General features: G+C 46.3%; 1 protein-coding gene across 5 annotated transcripts in view; it reads left to right on the top strand.

Annotated features, from left to right (window-relative positions):
• The window catches only part of frem1a (Fras1 related extracellular matrix 1a), a 149,768-nt gene that overhangs the window by 66,537 nt on the left and 66,855 nt on the right, over positions 1-16,376 (top strand). For all 5 annotated transcript variants that reach the window (XM_052019493.1, XM_052019495.1, XM_052019494.1 and 2 more), the window contains 3 exons: positions 1,354-1,447; positions 6,326-6,578; positions 15,776-15,970. In XM_052019493.1, the coding sequence (XP_051875453.1) occupies positions 1,354-1,447; positions 6,326-6,578; positions 15,776-15,970 (542 nt within the window). The remainder of the gene's footprint in view (positions 1-1,353; positions 1,448-6,325; positions 6,579-15,775; positions 15,971-16,376) is intronic.

Genomic DNA, 16,376 nt, shown 5'->3' with positions numbered 1-16,376 from the left:
AACTTTTTGTATGGTTTCAGTGATAGTTTTGCAGCATAAGGAAAATTTTACTTCATGAGGCAATTGTCAGGGCTCACAACAAGTTGTCTGTGTGGGTTTCCTCCAGGTGCTCCGGTTTCCTCTTACATTGCAAAGACGTATGGGTAGGTTAATTGGGTTTAAAATGGGTGGCGCGGACTCGTTGGGCCAGAAGGGCCTGTTACCTCACTGTAAATAAGTTTTTAAAAAAAATTTAAAAAACATCCATTCCACAGAGAACAGTGGAGGAAATTGAACTTATATCAAAGTCAATGTCAAAGCCAGGTTTATTGTCATATGCACATGGATGCAGAGGTGCAATGAAAGACTTACTTGCAGCAGCATCACAGGCACATAGCATCATATAAGCAGCAAACATAAAATAACCATAAATTATACACAATTTTTACAGGAAAGAACACAATTAGAACAAAAAAAATCGAAGTCCATTTAAGTGCAAAGTGATCAAAGTGGTCATAGTCATAGAGTCATAGAGCAATATAGCACAGATACAGGCCCTTTGGCCCAACGAGTCCATGCCAACCATGGTGCCCACCTATCTAGTCCCAATTTGCTGCGTTAGGCCCATATCTCTTGAAGCCCCACCCCTCCATGTACCTATCTCAGTGCTTCTTAAAAGATACTATTGTACCTGCCTCAACCACTTCCTCTGGCAGCTCGTTCCATGTACTCACCACCGTCTACATTGAAAAAGTTGCCCCTCAAGTCCCTTTAAATCTTTCCCCTCTCACCCTAAATCTATGCCCCCTAGTTTTGGACTCCCCTACCCTAGGGCAAAGACTGCTACCATCAACTTATCTATGCCCCTCATGATTTTATAAACTTCTATAAGATCATCCCTCATTCTCCTATGGTCCAAGGAACAAAGACCTGGCCTGGCCAACCTCTCCCTATTACTCAGGCCCTCTAGTCCTAGTAACAGCCTCATAAGTCTTTTCTGCACTCTTTCCAGTTTAACCACGTCTTTCCTAAAACAGGGTGACCATAGTGTGGCTAAACTGTATTGATTAGGGTTGTGCCAGCTGGTTCAAGAACTTAATGGTTGAAGGGAAGTAGCTGTTCTTGAACCTGATGGTATGGGACTTAAGGCTTTTGTACCCAATAAAAAACGGGAATTTTTGGAGAAAAAGATGCTGATTGGACAATCATGAGGCTGATTGACAGGGAAATTATCAAATCATACTCTGTTTAGGACTAGCATTGAATGCAGCCTATTAATTCTACTAATTATTCTGGATAGTTGGATCAGCTGCATTGGTGAAATTAACTTTACATAGATAACAGTCAACGATAAAAAAAATCTTGTGTTCATAGATACCAGCATGATGACTCTGAGACAACCTATGATGAAGTCACCTTTTCAGCCACTGATGGTTCAAATTCAGCTGAAAGTGTTCTGGAGATCAAGGTCTGTGAGGATTCATTGATTATGATGAAGCATTTTACAGGTGATATCTGGAGTTCTGAGTATTTGCACTATAAGGGTTTGTTCCAACATCAAATATTGTTAGAGACAAAATGGTCTACTTTCTAATATTTCTGGTTTTGGATTTGAATTCCAATTTATCTGTTGAATTTCAGATCTAATTACTGGATGTAATTATTGCTGATTATCACATCTTGATTCCCTGCAGGCTTTCTTACACCGTTAGTGTTATTCTCTTACAATTCATTTTAGCATACTCAATCTTCAATATCTTTTTCTTTTCCATGCCTTGAGAACATCAGTTCTTTCACAGATTTGCGTTCAGGAAATTGAGCTCCAAGTTGCTCCATAACAATAAAACCTTGTTTGTGCTACTCTAAACTGCTTCCACCATGAAATGTGGAAGTTGACCAAGCCTTGAATAAGCACTTAGTGCAGATGGTTCTTGCCCAGCCAATCCAACGCCACATGTTAGATGTTGTTGCCTCAGTTATTGCTTCCTTGCCTAATCAGCAGGGTCCTTGAGGGAATCTCCGAGCCATCATGTACACCCTTATAGCAGGGCTAGGAAGGGTTCGCCAACATGTTCATCTTCTGCCTGCTTCTCTGCCTTCGCCGCCTCCTCTCTTTCCTCTTCCTACTGGAGGTTTTCAGACTGGAGCCCACCCTTCATTGTGACCAGATTATAGAACATGCAGCAAATGGTGATGAATGACTTAAACCTATCCAGTCCTGGGTTGGTGCCAGCAGTGGAGTCTCATCAAGGAAAGGTTGGACAGGCTAGGACTACTCATTGGAGTGTAGGAGACTGAGAGTTTAAAATCATAAGGGGCATGGATGGGTGAATGAACACAGTCTTTTTCCTAGGGAAAGGGAATCAAAACCTAGAGGGTATAGGTTTAAAGTGAGAGGGGAAAGATTTAAAAGGGACCATAGAGGTAACTTCTTCACGCAGAGGGTGGTGCGTATATGGAATGAGCGGCCAGAAACAGTAGTTGAAGCAGGTACAATAATAACATTTAAAAGACGTTGGACAGGTACATGGATAGGAAAGACTTAGAGGGATATGGGCCAAATGTGGGCAAATGGGATGAACTTAGATGGAAATCTTTGTTGGCATGGACCAGTCGGGCCGAATGGCCTGTTTCCATGCTGTGTGACTCTAGGAGGACCCCAATAGCACTTTCCACATCTCAGCACTCAGCTGAACTAGCAAGAATACAGAAGGATAAGGGAATAAGGGAAGGGATAGCCTTTGATCCCTCAATGACTGCCATACTTCAGCTAGCCCAGAATATAGAACAATGGCCAGGATATGTTGGGCATTGCAGGCTCCCTGAGAATAAAAATGACATGAGAGCTTATCTGAAGTATGGCATTGACCGAGAAAATATCACCTCATGATTGCAGATCAGTTAGTCATCCAGAATATGGCAGGCCTTGTGATTCATGTAAAGATCAGTGTTCACATGGGGAGTCTGCAGCACCATGTAAGTGCAGACTCTCTGCCCCTGAGAATGAGGGAAGGCCACAGTACTCACAGACCTAGAACACAGAACAGTATAGCACAGGATCAGTCCCTTTGGCCAACAATGTTGTGCACTTCTCCTATATCCCTCCTCTGAGGGACTCCACCCAAGGAAAGGAAAATAAAATCCATTGTGTTGAGAGGGGAGCGGTAGTAAAGTCTCAAACTGTGATGTTTGCCATTGAATCAGCTGACACTGCCTGTGGTGATCTGGAAGCTAAGAAGGTCAAAGATGCGTGGCTGAACTGTATCTGCAGAAAGCTACAGATGTCAGTAAGCACTGCCTTTGAAAACTTCGGCCTTGAAGAAAAATGATCCCCAGACAGAGAGGAGCAGGAGAATGTCTCCATGTGTACTCATGGGGAATATATCTGTGGTCATTAGCAGTTCTTCCCCTCCCTTTTGTGTCCCTGCTTTTGACCCTGAAGGGGTGTTTCCAGAGGAACAACCATTAAAGCATTCTCGGAAAAGGGGTAAGCCCGGGACAAGTGATCACACAAATCAGCAGCTGTGTTCTTTGCAGCTTCAACTTCACTCCTGTGATATCTGTCAGTCTCCTTTGTAACACATTCCACAGTAGTTGAATAACCCTTTAAATGGTTACAGTACTGTGAATAGAGTACTATAAAAAGCTGCTTTATCTTGATTGGTCCAAGATGTTTCCCAGCTTGACAAACATTTTGCAATTTCAGCAGGGGTGGTGTGTAAAACAAGTATTGGCATTATTTTTGTGTACTCTATGTGGTAATATTCCTGAATGCACGAGTGTGTTCTGTGAACACGAATGGCAGGTACAATGTTGTGTGCTGTATGAATCATGCCGCATTGCCTTGTTTTCACAGCTTACGCAGAAAAAAACACAAATGTTTGCCCAAGCAATACAAAAAAGGTTGCTCTGCTTAAAAGGGTTTCTAGTCCCCTGTGTTTACAAATAAAAATGGGTCTGAATGATCAAAAACGTTTCTAAAGCCACAACCAGGTTAAACGTGGATATACTTCAACTTTAACCTGCCCACAGACAATGACACTCATTTAAGAGATAAGTAAGTCTCTAATTTTAATTTTACACATGGGATAGGAGAAGTTAAATGAATTGTTTGGTGTGGTTTTACCTTAAAAGTAAGACCTCTCAGTCACCTGCAGTCAGGAAAGACAAACCTGGTCAATCAGTAGATGTTGACAAGTGGACCAGCAAGACAAAGACTGCAGTCAGGATGGGTGACCTGGTCAGTCCCTGGAAGTCACACCGGTAATACAGTAAGTGGTGGTCTGAAACAACTATAAAATGCAGGAGAAAATTCTTCAGTGTGGAATGCTTGGGAGTAAGAGCAAGGAGATACATATAGAGTCATGCACCACTCATCATGCTTGTGTTGGGTCTTTCATAGAGTTATCCACTTACTCCTGCTTTCCTGTTTCTTCACCACAGCCCTGTAATTCTTCGGAATCAGAATCAGTTTATTATCACTGACATATGTCGTTAAATATGTTGTTTTGTGGCAGCAGTACAGTGCAAGACATAAAGACATAAACATTATTATGTTACAAGAATAAATAAATCGTGCAAAAGAGGAATAATGAAGTAATGTTCATGGGTTCATGGACCGTTCAAAAATCTGATGGCTGAGGGGAAGAAGCTATACCTGAAATGTTGAATGTTGGTCTTCAGGCTCCTGTACCTTCTCCCTGATGGTAGTAATGAGAAGAGGACATGTCCCGGGTGGTGAGTGTCCCAATGATGGATGCCGCCTTCTTGAGGCAATGCCCTGAGATGATGTCCTTGATGTTGGGGAGGGTCGAGCCCATGATGGAGCTGGCTAAGCCTACAACCCTCTGCAGCCTCTTTCGATCCTGAACATTGGAGCCTCCATACAAAGTGGTGATGCAACCAGTCAGAATGCTCTCCACTGTACATCTGTAGAAATTTGCAAGAGTGTTTGATGACATACCAAATCTCCTCAAACTCTAAACAAAGTAGAGCCACAAGTATGCCTTCTCTGTGATTACATCACTGTGTTGGGCCCAAGATAGATCCTCCGAGATGTTGACACCCATAAACTTGAGGCTGCTCACCCATTCCACCAGTGACCCTTCAATGAAGACTGGTGTGTGTTCTCCTGACTTCCCCTTCCTGAAGTCCACAATCGATTCCTTGGGCTTGCTGACATTGAGTGTGAGGCTGTTGTTGTGACACCACTCAACCAGTCAATCTCTCTCACTCCTGTATGCCTCCTCATCATCATCTGAGATTCTGCCAGATACAGAGGCCCAGGTTTTGAAGCTTTTTTCCCCTCTATGTAAATTCCCCTTTGTAAAATAATGGAATTGGATTTCATTGCTCTTCAAGGTAATGCAAGAGAATATACAATAAGTGGGAGGTTGATTAGAAATGTTAGACCTTGGAGAGTATTTCCACAAATCCCAGGAGATAACAGGATGGATAGATTAAGTTGTTGTAAAGACATATGGCATACTATCCTCTGGCCAAGACTAAAGCAGGGTATCATGTCCAAACTGTATAAAATATAGCTGGAATATTGTACAGGACGAGTGCGCTAGCATTAGAGAGGATTTAGGATAGAATTACAAGGATATTGCCAAAGCTGGGAATTTTAGTTTTGAGGAGAGATTGCCTAGTCTGAAGCTGAAGGAAGAATCATCAATCTGTTGGAATTGTTTATTTATCAGAGTGTGAATAGGAAGAATCCCATTCCAATAGCCAAGAGGTCAACAGCTAGGTAATTGGTAGGATTGAAAAGCAGCTGAAAGAAAATACCTTCAGCTAGGTGGTTGGGATCAGGAATACGTGGCCCAAAAAGAAAGGAAGGTGGCAGAATATTTTAGTACATATATTTTGGCAAGCATGGGCAGAATAGCAATAAGCAATCTGCTGAAGGAATTCAGTGGGTCGAGCAGCATCCACTGAGTTCCTCCAGCAGATTGCTTGTTGCTCCAGATCCCAACATCTGCAGTCTCTTGTGTCTCCATGGGCAGAATAGCATTTGTTTGAATCTTATATTTCCATTACTCTCTGATTAATTATATCTATTACAATGAAGTGAACCTGGTTATTGATCTGGTGAGACGTGAAATGGGGCTGCAGACTCACTTTATTTTACACTGATGCACAAACTCATGATCTGTCCCAATATGGCTAACATAGCACACTGATCACTTCTACCTAAATGAAGTCTTCTATGGTACCTTCTTAAAATCTTTACAGGAAGATGGGAAATATTGGCTCGCTGTGAACTTTAACCCTGTTTTGAAGGTAACACTCGATACCCTGGTAACAGCACACAAGCTGACTGTGCACTCTATTTGCCCACTAGATCTTACCAGTGAATGATGAACCTCCAGCGATGAAGATTGGTTTGAACCCCATGTTGTATTGCCTTGAAGGAAGAGACATTGTCATTTCAACAGAAAACCTCCATGCCACTGACATAGATAGCAATGATGAGAAGCTGCTGTTCATGATCGCAAGGCAACCATTCCATGGGGTGGTACAGAAGCACAGCCAGATTGTTGATCATTTTACTCAGGCTGACATTATTGCTGGAGTGGTGAAGTATGTGCACACAGGTAAGTAGTTACTCTTTAGTGCCCATTACGGTCTCAGCAACTGGGCACATCTGTTTAACATCCTTGAATTAAAACGTTAAAGTGGAGTGTAGGATTGTTGTCTCCCCCTGCCTTCCTACATTTATAACTTGCGGGTAATTGTATACTGTGGTTGTGCAATAGTCCAGACTAGTAATTAACAAAGAAACTGAATTTCTACAAAGAAACAGAATCCCTTATTCTGGAGTGAAATACCTTTAGTTAAGATTGAGAGACTGCAGTAACCTGTAAGAGATTATAAGATAATGTAGTGGCCCATACACACGGGACTTGAACTGCCATTGGCAGCCGCGGGCAGACGCGTAGGAGCATGTCATGAACGAACCGCGGAGCGGGCCTTCCAGCGGGAATCTTACATCACGTCCGCCTCACATGGGCCCGGAGAGGCTCTTGGGTACTTGGGCGCACTCGCGTTTTGTCTGGGTGAGTAAAGTGTGTCTTGAATTCAACCTCCTCGTCTCCGAGTTTTTTCTTCGGAAACGTGCCGCGTCCAACTACATTTGGTGACACTGACGCTTCCAGACGGCATCTGGAACCTGCGACATGCATTCCAATGACTCGCACAACGCAGTCTTGCTCAAGCTCTCGACTTTCTGGGCCGCTCAGCCCCACGTTTGGTTCGAGCAGGCTGAGGCCCAGTTCAGTCTCAGAGACATTACAGCCGACGCCATGCGGTACTACTATGTGGTCAGCGCGCTCAACCAGGACACGGGAGGCCAGATTATTGACTTCCTGCGCCAGCCACCAACGGAGGACAGGTATGCTAAGATCAAGGATCTCCTAATCCATATTTTCGGACTCTCCCGCTGCAAGCGAGCTGCACGGCTCCTGCACATGGATGGCCTGGGCGACCGCAAGCCATCCGAGCTGATGAATGATATGCTGGCGCTCATGGACAGCCATAAGCTGTGCCTTCTATTTGAACAGTTGTTCCTTGAGCAACTGCCAGAGGACATTCGCTTCCTCCTCGCGGCTGAAGATTTCAGCAACCCACGCAGGCTCGCGGCCAGGGCGGACATTCTGTGGCAGAGTAAACAGCGGGGAGTGGCCTCCATCTGCCTAACCACGACCACACAGCCCAAGGCCAAGACCCCACAACCGAAGCCGCTGACACTCACGGGGGACAAGGACGAGGGTTCAGATCACTGGTGTTTTTATCACCAGAGATGGGATTCGAATGCACGCCGCTGCCACCCACCATGCGCCTTTCCAGGAAACGCCAGGGCCGGCCATCGCTAATGGCTTCGACGGCTGGCCATCGCGACAGCCTCCTATTCTTCTGGGACCGACACTCCGGGCGACGTTTCCTGGTAGACACTGGGGCTGAAATCAGTGTTCTTCCCCCCTCCAACATGGACACCCGTAACGCCGCCCCAGGTCCCGATCTCACTGCTGCAAACGGCACCACTATCCGAACGTACGGCTCGCGAACCATCCTGCTGCGTTTCAGGCCCAGCCGCTTCACTTGGACTTTCACGGTGGCAGCGCTATCATGGCCGTTACTGGGGGTGGATTTCCTACGGGCCAACCATCTTCTGGTCGACCTGAAGGGCCAGCGTTTGGTCCACGCCGAGACGTTCCAGACCTTCCAGCTCAGGGAAGCCCAGCTACCGGCCCTCCACCTGGACTCCGTCACACTCTCGGGTGACGAGTTCACCAGGGTGCTGGCAGATTTCCCCTCCATCATCACCCCACAGTTCTCCACAACCGATCCCAAGCATGGCGTGCAGCACCACATTCCCACACAAGGACCACCGCTGTAGGCTCCCACCCGACAAGCTCCACCTCGCCAAGGAGGAGTTCCAGAAAATGGAGGAGATGGGGATTATCCATCGCTCGGACAGCCTGTGGGCATCCCCGCTGCACATGGTGCCCCGGTCCACAGGAGGTTAGAAGCCCTGCGGGGACTACAGAAGGCTCAATGACGCCATGACCGCCGACCGATACCCGGTGCCTCACATCCAGTATTTCACGGTGACCATCTTTTCAAAAATCAATCTGGTCCGGGCTACCATCAGATCCCCGTGCACCCCGACAATGTGCCCAAGACAGCCCTCATCACCCCCTTCGGGTTGTTTGAATTCCTGAGGATGCCTTTCGGCCTCAAGAACGCTGCCCAGACTTCCCAGAGGCTCATGGACTCAGTGGGGTGAGGCCTGGATTTTGTCTTCATCTACTTAGATGATATCCTAGTGGCCAGCAAGTCACATCAAGAGTACGTGGCACATTTGCGCCAACTCTGCCAATGCCTGAGTAACCACGGTGAAGTGCCAGTTCGGGCGGACGGAGATCGACTTTTTGGGCCACAGAGTCAATCACAGAGCCCCTCTACCGGACAAGGTCCAGGCTATCCGCCAGTTTCCCAAACCCAGCACGGTCAAGGGCCTGCAGGAATTCGTGGAGATGGTAAACTTCTACCATCGTTTCGTGCCAGCGGCAGCACGCATCGTGAGGCCCTTGTTCAGTCTAATGGCCTGCAAGGCCAAAGAGGTGGCATGGGACGTGGAGTCCACGGAGGCTTTCGAGCGGGCCAAAGAGGCATTGGCGAAGGCGACCCTCCTGGTACACCCGAGAGTCGATGTATCCACAGCGCTCATAGTCGACGCTTACGACACGGCGGTCGGCGGAGTCCTGGAGCAGCTCGTCGAGGGCCAGTGGCGACCACTCACCTTTTTCAGCTGACACCTGCGACCGCCAGAGGTTAAGTACAGCGCTTTCAACAGGGAGTTGTTGGCGCTTTACCTGGCTATCCGGCATTTCCGGTATTTCCTCGAAGGAAGGGATTTCACCATGTATACAGACCACAAGCCCCTTACCTTTGCCCTTGCAAAGGTATCGGACCCATGGTTGGCTCGGCAGCAGAGGCACCTCTCCTTTATTTCGGAGTTCACCACAGACGTCCGCCACGTCGCAGGGAAGAACAACGTGGTCGCCGACATGCTGTCCCGCCCCCACATTCACTCAGCGACCATCTCGTCCCCAGGGATCGACTACACAGCGCTGGCGGAGGCGCAAGAGGCGGACACCTAGACCCCGGCTTACCGCACCGCCATTTTGGGACTCCAGCTGGAGGACGTCCCTGTCAGCCCGACAGCGGCTCGGTTCCTGGGCGACACCAGCAGCATGGAGGCACCAGGTGTTTGACAAGTTACATGGCCTGGCACACCCGTCCATCCGGGCATCCATCAAACTGGTAGTGGACAAATTTATCTGGCACGGTTTGCGCAAGCAGGTCAGGCACTGGGCCAAGACCTGCGTACACTGCCAGAATGCCAAAGTCCAGCGGTATGTGAAGGCCCCCCTCCAGCAGTTCCAGCCGACACTCAGGAGGTTTTGGCACATCCACGTAGACATCGTCAGCCCCCTGCCTGTCTCCTGGGGCGCTAGGTATATCTTTACCAGATGGCCGGAGGCCATGCTGCCAGCAGACACGTCCACCAAATCCTCCGCCAGGACGCTCATCGCAAACTGGATCGCCAGGTTCGGACTCCCAGCGGACATCACCTCTGACAGAGGAGCACAGTTCACGTCAGGTTTGTGGACAGCACTGGCGCAGCTCCTGGGCACCCGGCTATATCACACCACGGCGTACCATCCCCAGTCCAACGGTTTGGTCAAGCTGTTCCACAGGCACCTTGTCGGCCCTGATGGCGCGCCTCAGGGGCCCCAACTGGACAGATGAGCTCCCCGGGTCTTACTGGGCATCCGTATGACCCCCAAGGAGGACCTGGGCACCTCGGAGGAGAAGTTGGTTTACGGCGCCCCCCTGACGGTCCCGGGCGAGTTCATGCCAGAGGCCCGAGGTCAAGCAGGGATGCCGGCAGAGGTGCTGATGAGGCTGTGGGACAAGGTAGGGACCCTGGCACCGGTTCCGACCTCCAGGCGTGGCACTACACCGTCCTTCATCCCTAAGGACCTCCATGATTGTGAGTATGTTTTCATTCGCAGGGGCATGCACAAGTCACCCCTACAGCAGCCGTACGAAGGACCCTTCAAGGTGATCCAGCACAACAGGTCTACGTGTGTCGTGGAGGTGGGTGTCTGTGAGGAGACTTTTACAGTGGACCACCTCAAACTGGTGCATTTGGACATTGAGCAACCGGTGAGGGTACCCACACCGCGCCGGTGAGGCAGGCCACCCAAGCTGGACACACAGACTGGGGGCCCCACGCCCCCGATGGACATTTCTGGGGGGGGGTGGTGTAGCGGCCCGTACACACGGGACTCGAACTGCCATCGGTGGCCACGGGCGGACATGCGGGAGCGCGTCGTGAACGAACTGCGGGGCGGGCCTTCCGGTGGGAACCTTACGTCACATCCACCCCACGTGGGCCCGGAGAGGCTCTCAAGTACTTGGGCGCGTGCACGTTTTGTCTGGGTGAGTAAAGTGTGTCTTGAATCCATCCTCCTCATCTCCGAGTTTTTTCTTTGGAAACTCACCGCGTCCGACTACAATAAGATCTTTATTAGTCACATGTACATCGAGACACACAGTGAAATGCATCTTTTCGTAGAATGTTCTGGGTGCAGCCCACAAGTGTTGCCACGCTTCTGGTGCCAACATAGCATGCCCACAACTTCCTAACCCGTACGTCTTTGGAATGTGGGAGGAAACCCACACAGTCACAGGGAGAACGTACAAACTCCTTACAGACAGTGGCATGAATTGAACCTGGGTCGCTGGCGCTGTAATAGCGGTACGCTAACTGCTACACTACTATGCCTGCCCACTAGGGTATTCTTCCATTTGACACTAGGGTATTCTAGGTAACACTAGGATGACACTAGGATATTCTTCTATTTCTTTTTACACCTCAGAGCTATGAGCTGAACCCTACATATAGTCACAACCATCCCAGGAAATTATTCTGCTGAAAACCAGGTGAGATGTTAGTCACCAGTCAATGTTGACAAGTGGACCAGCAAGACAGAAACTGCAGTCAGGATGGGCGACCTGGTCAATCACTGCCAGGCATTAACTGCTGAAGTGGCAGTTTCCCATGTGAACCGACAAAAAACACAGATGCTGGAAATCTGAAATAAAAACATAAAATGCTGGAAACACTCAGCCGGTCAGGCAGCATCTGTAGAAAGAGAAACAGTTAACATTTCTGAACTGGCGAAGGGCCCAGTCCTGATTATTCTGGAGTGCAGATCAACCAGGATCTAACTGAGTAGTAAAGCAGCTCAAGGAGGAGAATGGTCTTCTCCTATTCCAAATGTTCCCATGTTCTAAATTGGAAATGGAAATCACCTGACACTTCTGTCTAATTCCTTTTTGACATTTGACTGTTACAATTAATATTTGAGTCTGGTTGGAACAGCTTAGGTTCAGGCATTAGCCAGTCCTAGTAAATGCCTCAAGGTGCCTTTAAGAAACTGTACACTTGAGATGTAAAGGAACCAAGTTATGACTGACGGAGTGAGATGACACATCCTATTTTGGTGACTGGAGTTGAGTGAGGAGAACTTGTATCCTGGACTGCTTATGTTTCTTTGTTTTTTTTCCCCCGATTTTTGTTCAATACTCAATGAGCAGAAGGCTATTGATCTGGGGATATTTGCTGGTTATTTTGTGTTAATGAGTTGGGAATTCTGACAGTGTTGGATTGGAGCTGTATTGAAATGGGCTTGAATGATATTAAAACAGAAGTTAGTTATTTACATACTCAGTTTTGATCTGATATGTCTGGGTTCATTCCTTGTTCCCTCTGCAAACACTGATTGATTCAATTTCTAGCATCCATACAGGTTTGTTTCTGCCATCAGTGAATTTCAGATTGTAACTTTTCTTTGAATAAAACTTGTTCTCATATCTCTCTTGTGACTTTTGATCAAAACTTAAATGTGTCCCCAGTCCTTGAACTGTCTGCAAGTTTCCCTCTATTTGTCCTGTCTAAACCAGTCATGATCTTGCATTCCTCCATCAATCTTCTTTTCACGCTTCAAGAAGCTTCTCCAGTCTTTTGAAATTTTAACCTTCATGCCCATGCCTGGGTTATTAACCTCTATCAAGATCACACTGGTCCCAGCACTGACGTGTGGGAACACCACTGTCTACCTTTCTCCAAACTGAAATTTACCTTTACACTTTGCTTTCTACCTTTAGGTCAATTTTCTATCCATTCTGCTACTGACCCTGTAATTCCATGAGCCCTGAGTTTTCTTGTGTGGGATTTTATTGAAACACTTTCTGTCAACATTACAGAATTCCGTCATCAAAAAATTGAGTCAGGTTACTTGAACATAACTTGCTAATAACAAATCCATGCCGTTTCCCCTTTCTCAACCCAAGCTTCTCCAACTGCCCATGAATGCTGTTTGTTTCTTTTTGTTTCTAAAATGTTTCCCACACTGAGTTTAAACTAACTGGCATATAGTTGGCTGACATGTCCTTGCAACACTTATTGAACAAGGGTGTTATATTTGCTGTTTTCCAGTCCTCTGGCACCCCCACCATACTTGGGAGAGTTGAAAGATTATGGCAAGTCTTTCTGCAGACTCCACCCATCCTTAAGCAGCTGATAATGCGCCTCATCTGGACTTGGTGACTCATTTACTTTTAATATAGCTAGTATTTCTAATACCTCTGCATTATCAATTTTCACCCCATCCATTATTTCCTCTTTTCCAGCCACGCCCTCTTTCTCTCAAAAAGCAGCCTGCTGAGGGATGGTCCTGATGCAAGCTCTCAACCTGAAACATTGACTAACCCTTTGCCTCCACAGAAGCTGCTTGACCCAATGAGTTCCCCCAGTGGTTTGTTTTTTGCTCCACATTCCAGCATCTGCAGTCTCTTTTGTGTCTCTCTCAGTTCTGCCGAAGGGCTCCAGGCCCGAAACACTACCTCTGTTTTCCTTTCCATAGATGCTAACTGACCTGCTGAGTTTTCCCAGCATTTTCTGTTTTTATTTATAATTTCCAGCATCTGCAGTATTGTTTTGTTCTTATGTCCTCTTCCTGAAAACACAGATCATATTCTTTATCGGACCCACCACTCCTCTTACTACCTGCTTACATATCAATTGGAAACTTTTAGGTTTCCTTTAATGTTAAACCACCATTCCCTTTTCATCCTCTCTCTTTGCTCACTTTAATCCTCTTTACACTTTCCCCTGTCACCTTGCCAATAGTTTGGTTCTCACTGGGGGAATCAAGTGCCATAGACCTTCCTTTTTTTCTTTCATCACCTTCTGTAGGTGACAGAAAGAAGATTTGTTGGTTCAACATAATTTACCACAACACTATCTTCCTTGATTCCATAATTAAGCAAAGTAAAAGTCAATGAGGAAAAACACAGCAAACACTGACCTGAAGGTCCCTGGTTCACTGTCCATTTTGGCTGTTACCTCTACCAGGGAGTCAGCAGGAGAAATATAACTGCACTTGGCATTATTGTTGGTTTTGGCTTCTAGTCACAATTTTTTTCTGAAGATGGTAGTACAGATCAGCCCCAGGATACAGTACCTCCTTCTGTACCTCCTGCCCTATGGTAGCATTCCATTCCTGTAAACTGTTTTCAGCAAGTCAGAAATGTAGTCACAAACCGAGTTCCCACATAGCACATGCCTGCAGCCCCACAGCAGCTGGCAAATTTATACCGCTGGTCTCCCAAACTCTCATTCATATGTATGGGCTGCACATAAGTCAGGCGTTTGTAACCTGGAGAAGACTTGTATTAGGTTAGAATGATGGCTTCTTAGTTAAGTAGACTCATAGTACAAAGTCAAAGTCGAGTTTATTGTCAAATGCACAAGCACATGTATGCACAGGTGCAATGAAAAACTTACTTGCAGCAGCATCACAGGCACATAGCATCATATAAGCAGGATTCACAAGAAAAGCATAAATTAATCACAATTTTTACCAGAAAGAACACAATTAGAACAAAAAAACAAAGTTTATTTTAGTGCAAAGTAGTCACAGTGTTGCTAAACTGTAATGGTTAGGGTTTTGCAGGTTGGTTGAATGGTTGAACGAATGGTTGAAGGGAAGTAGCTGTTCTTGAACCTGGTGGTGTGGGACTTCAGGCTTCTGTACCTCCTGCCCGATGATAGCAGTGAGAAGATGGCATGGCCTGGATGGTGGCGATCTTTGATGATGGATGTTGTCTTCCTGAGGCAGCACGTCCTGTAGATACTACTGATGGTGTGGAGGGATGTGCCCGTGATGTATTGGGCTGAGTCCACTACTCTCTGCAGCTTCTTGCATTCCTGCGCATTCAAATTGCCGTACCAGACCATGATGCAACCAGTCAGGATACTTTAATATATAACAGCTTAATATATAATGGGCCAGATGATGCTTAACCTATCCCGTTTTAACCCTGTGGCCATTACCAAGCTTTCATGGTTTATTTCTGATGATCAGATGCATTGGGAAACTGTTGAAAAAATATCAAAACAAAAGTAAACATTATTTTAAAAAAATTCAAAGATACACAAAAAATGATTAGTTAATTAGAAACTTAAATACACAAGAAATGAAAATAAACAAAAACATTCCATTTGAATGAAGGTCAGTGATGGTATTTAAATGGATCAGGCTGTGCTAGATGCATCAACAATGACTGTTGTAACCCTCAGGATCCAGATGTGAAATGTCCCGCACCTCCATCCACTCAGCAACTCTAAGGACACCAATGATGCATCTGGGAGCAGAGCTGATGTATTCTCGGTGTCCGTGCTGCAGTGTGCAAACACAGAAGTCTGGAAGGAACTGTAGTATTTTCAAGTTCAAGTTTATTGTCATGGGCATGTATACCCAGGGTATAAATGCCATGAAAATTAGCTTTTTGCAGCAGCAGCACAGTACATGACAAACATAAATTACATAAATTAACATAAAATATACATAATTTATATGACAAAATGAACAAAAATAAACATAATGACACTGGTGCAAGTTGAGAGCCAGCCATCGCTTCTCCTCACCAGCAGCACACTCCAGTCAATACTGGAAGGCATCAAGTTCAATGGAACCAGTTCCAGCAGGAGCGAGCACTTTCTGAGTCAGAGTAGAAACATGGCAAGGGTAGAATGCTCAAGAGGATTTAAGCCAGTTTGTGAATTGAAATGCTGTTGTTAATTTAAGAATGACAAAAAGCGAAAGCCTCAGGGAATTTGAGTGGTGATTCTTATCTTACTTCTTTCTCTTAGGTGGTGAGGTGGGTTTAGCACCCTGTTTTGACACCATCACTCTTGTTGTCTCTGATTGGGATGGTGGCATGCTTGGAGGCTGCTGCAAAGAAGAACAACTCATTCCTCCATTACCTCTGCATGACTCTCTCCCTGTCTATGATCTCAACATTACTGTAATACCCGTCAACAATCAGCCACCAGGAATTACTGTTGGTAAGAAAGCAACCTTTTTATGTATGCATCAATTAACATGAATGTCCTCAGTCAAATGGTGTCCTGATGTCAAGGGTAGTCTTTCACAAATCACTCTGGCCTACAACTCTTTATTCCATTTTTGGACAATTGCTGTAATGAGGCTGGATCCAAGAGGTCCTGCCAAAACAGGTTATCTATGAAGTAGGTGGCACTTTGCTAAAGAGTGGATATGGGAAAACAATGAGTTGGACTGGATTTGTCCAACTGTCCAACTTATTGTGTACTGACATATCTAAACAATTAGCCCACATTATCGAGTGGATGCTGGAGTACTGGATTAGCTTGGCATGCGGTAAAGTTGTTCTGGAGCACATTAACATTGCAGAAGGAATATAGTCAGCTCCACTGGCATCCAGCGGTCTCG

This window comes from Pristis pectinata, chromosome 7, assembly GCF_009764475.1.
Source record: "Pristis pectinata isolate sPriPec2 chromosome 7, sPriPec2.1.pri, whole genome shotgun sequence".
Classification (NCBI taxonomy): Eukaryota; Metazoa; Chordata; class Chondrichthyes; order Rhinopristiformes; family Pristidae; genus Pristis; species Pristis pectinata.
Note: the sequence above shows the minus strand (reverse complement) of the source record. Positions and strands in the feature narration are given on the sequence as shown.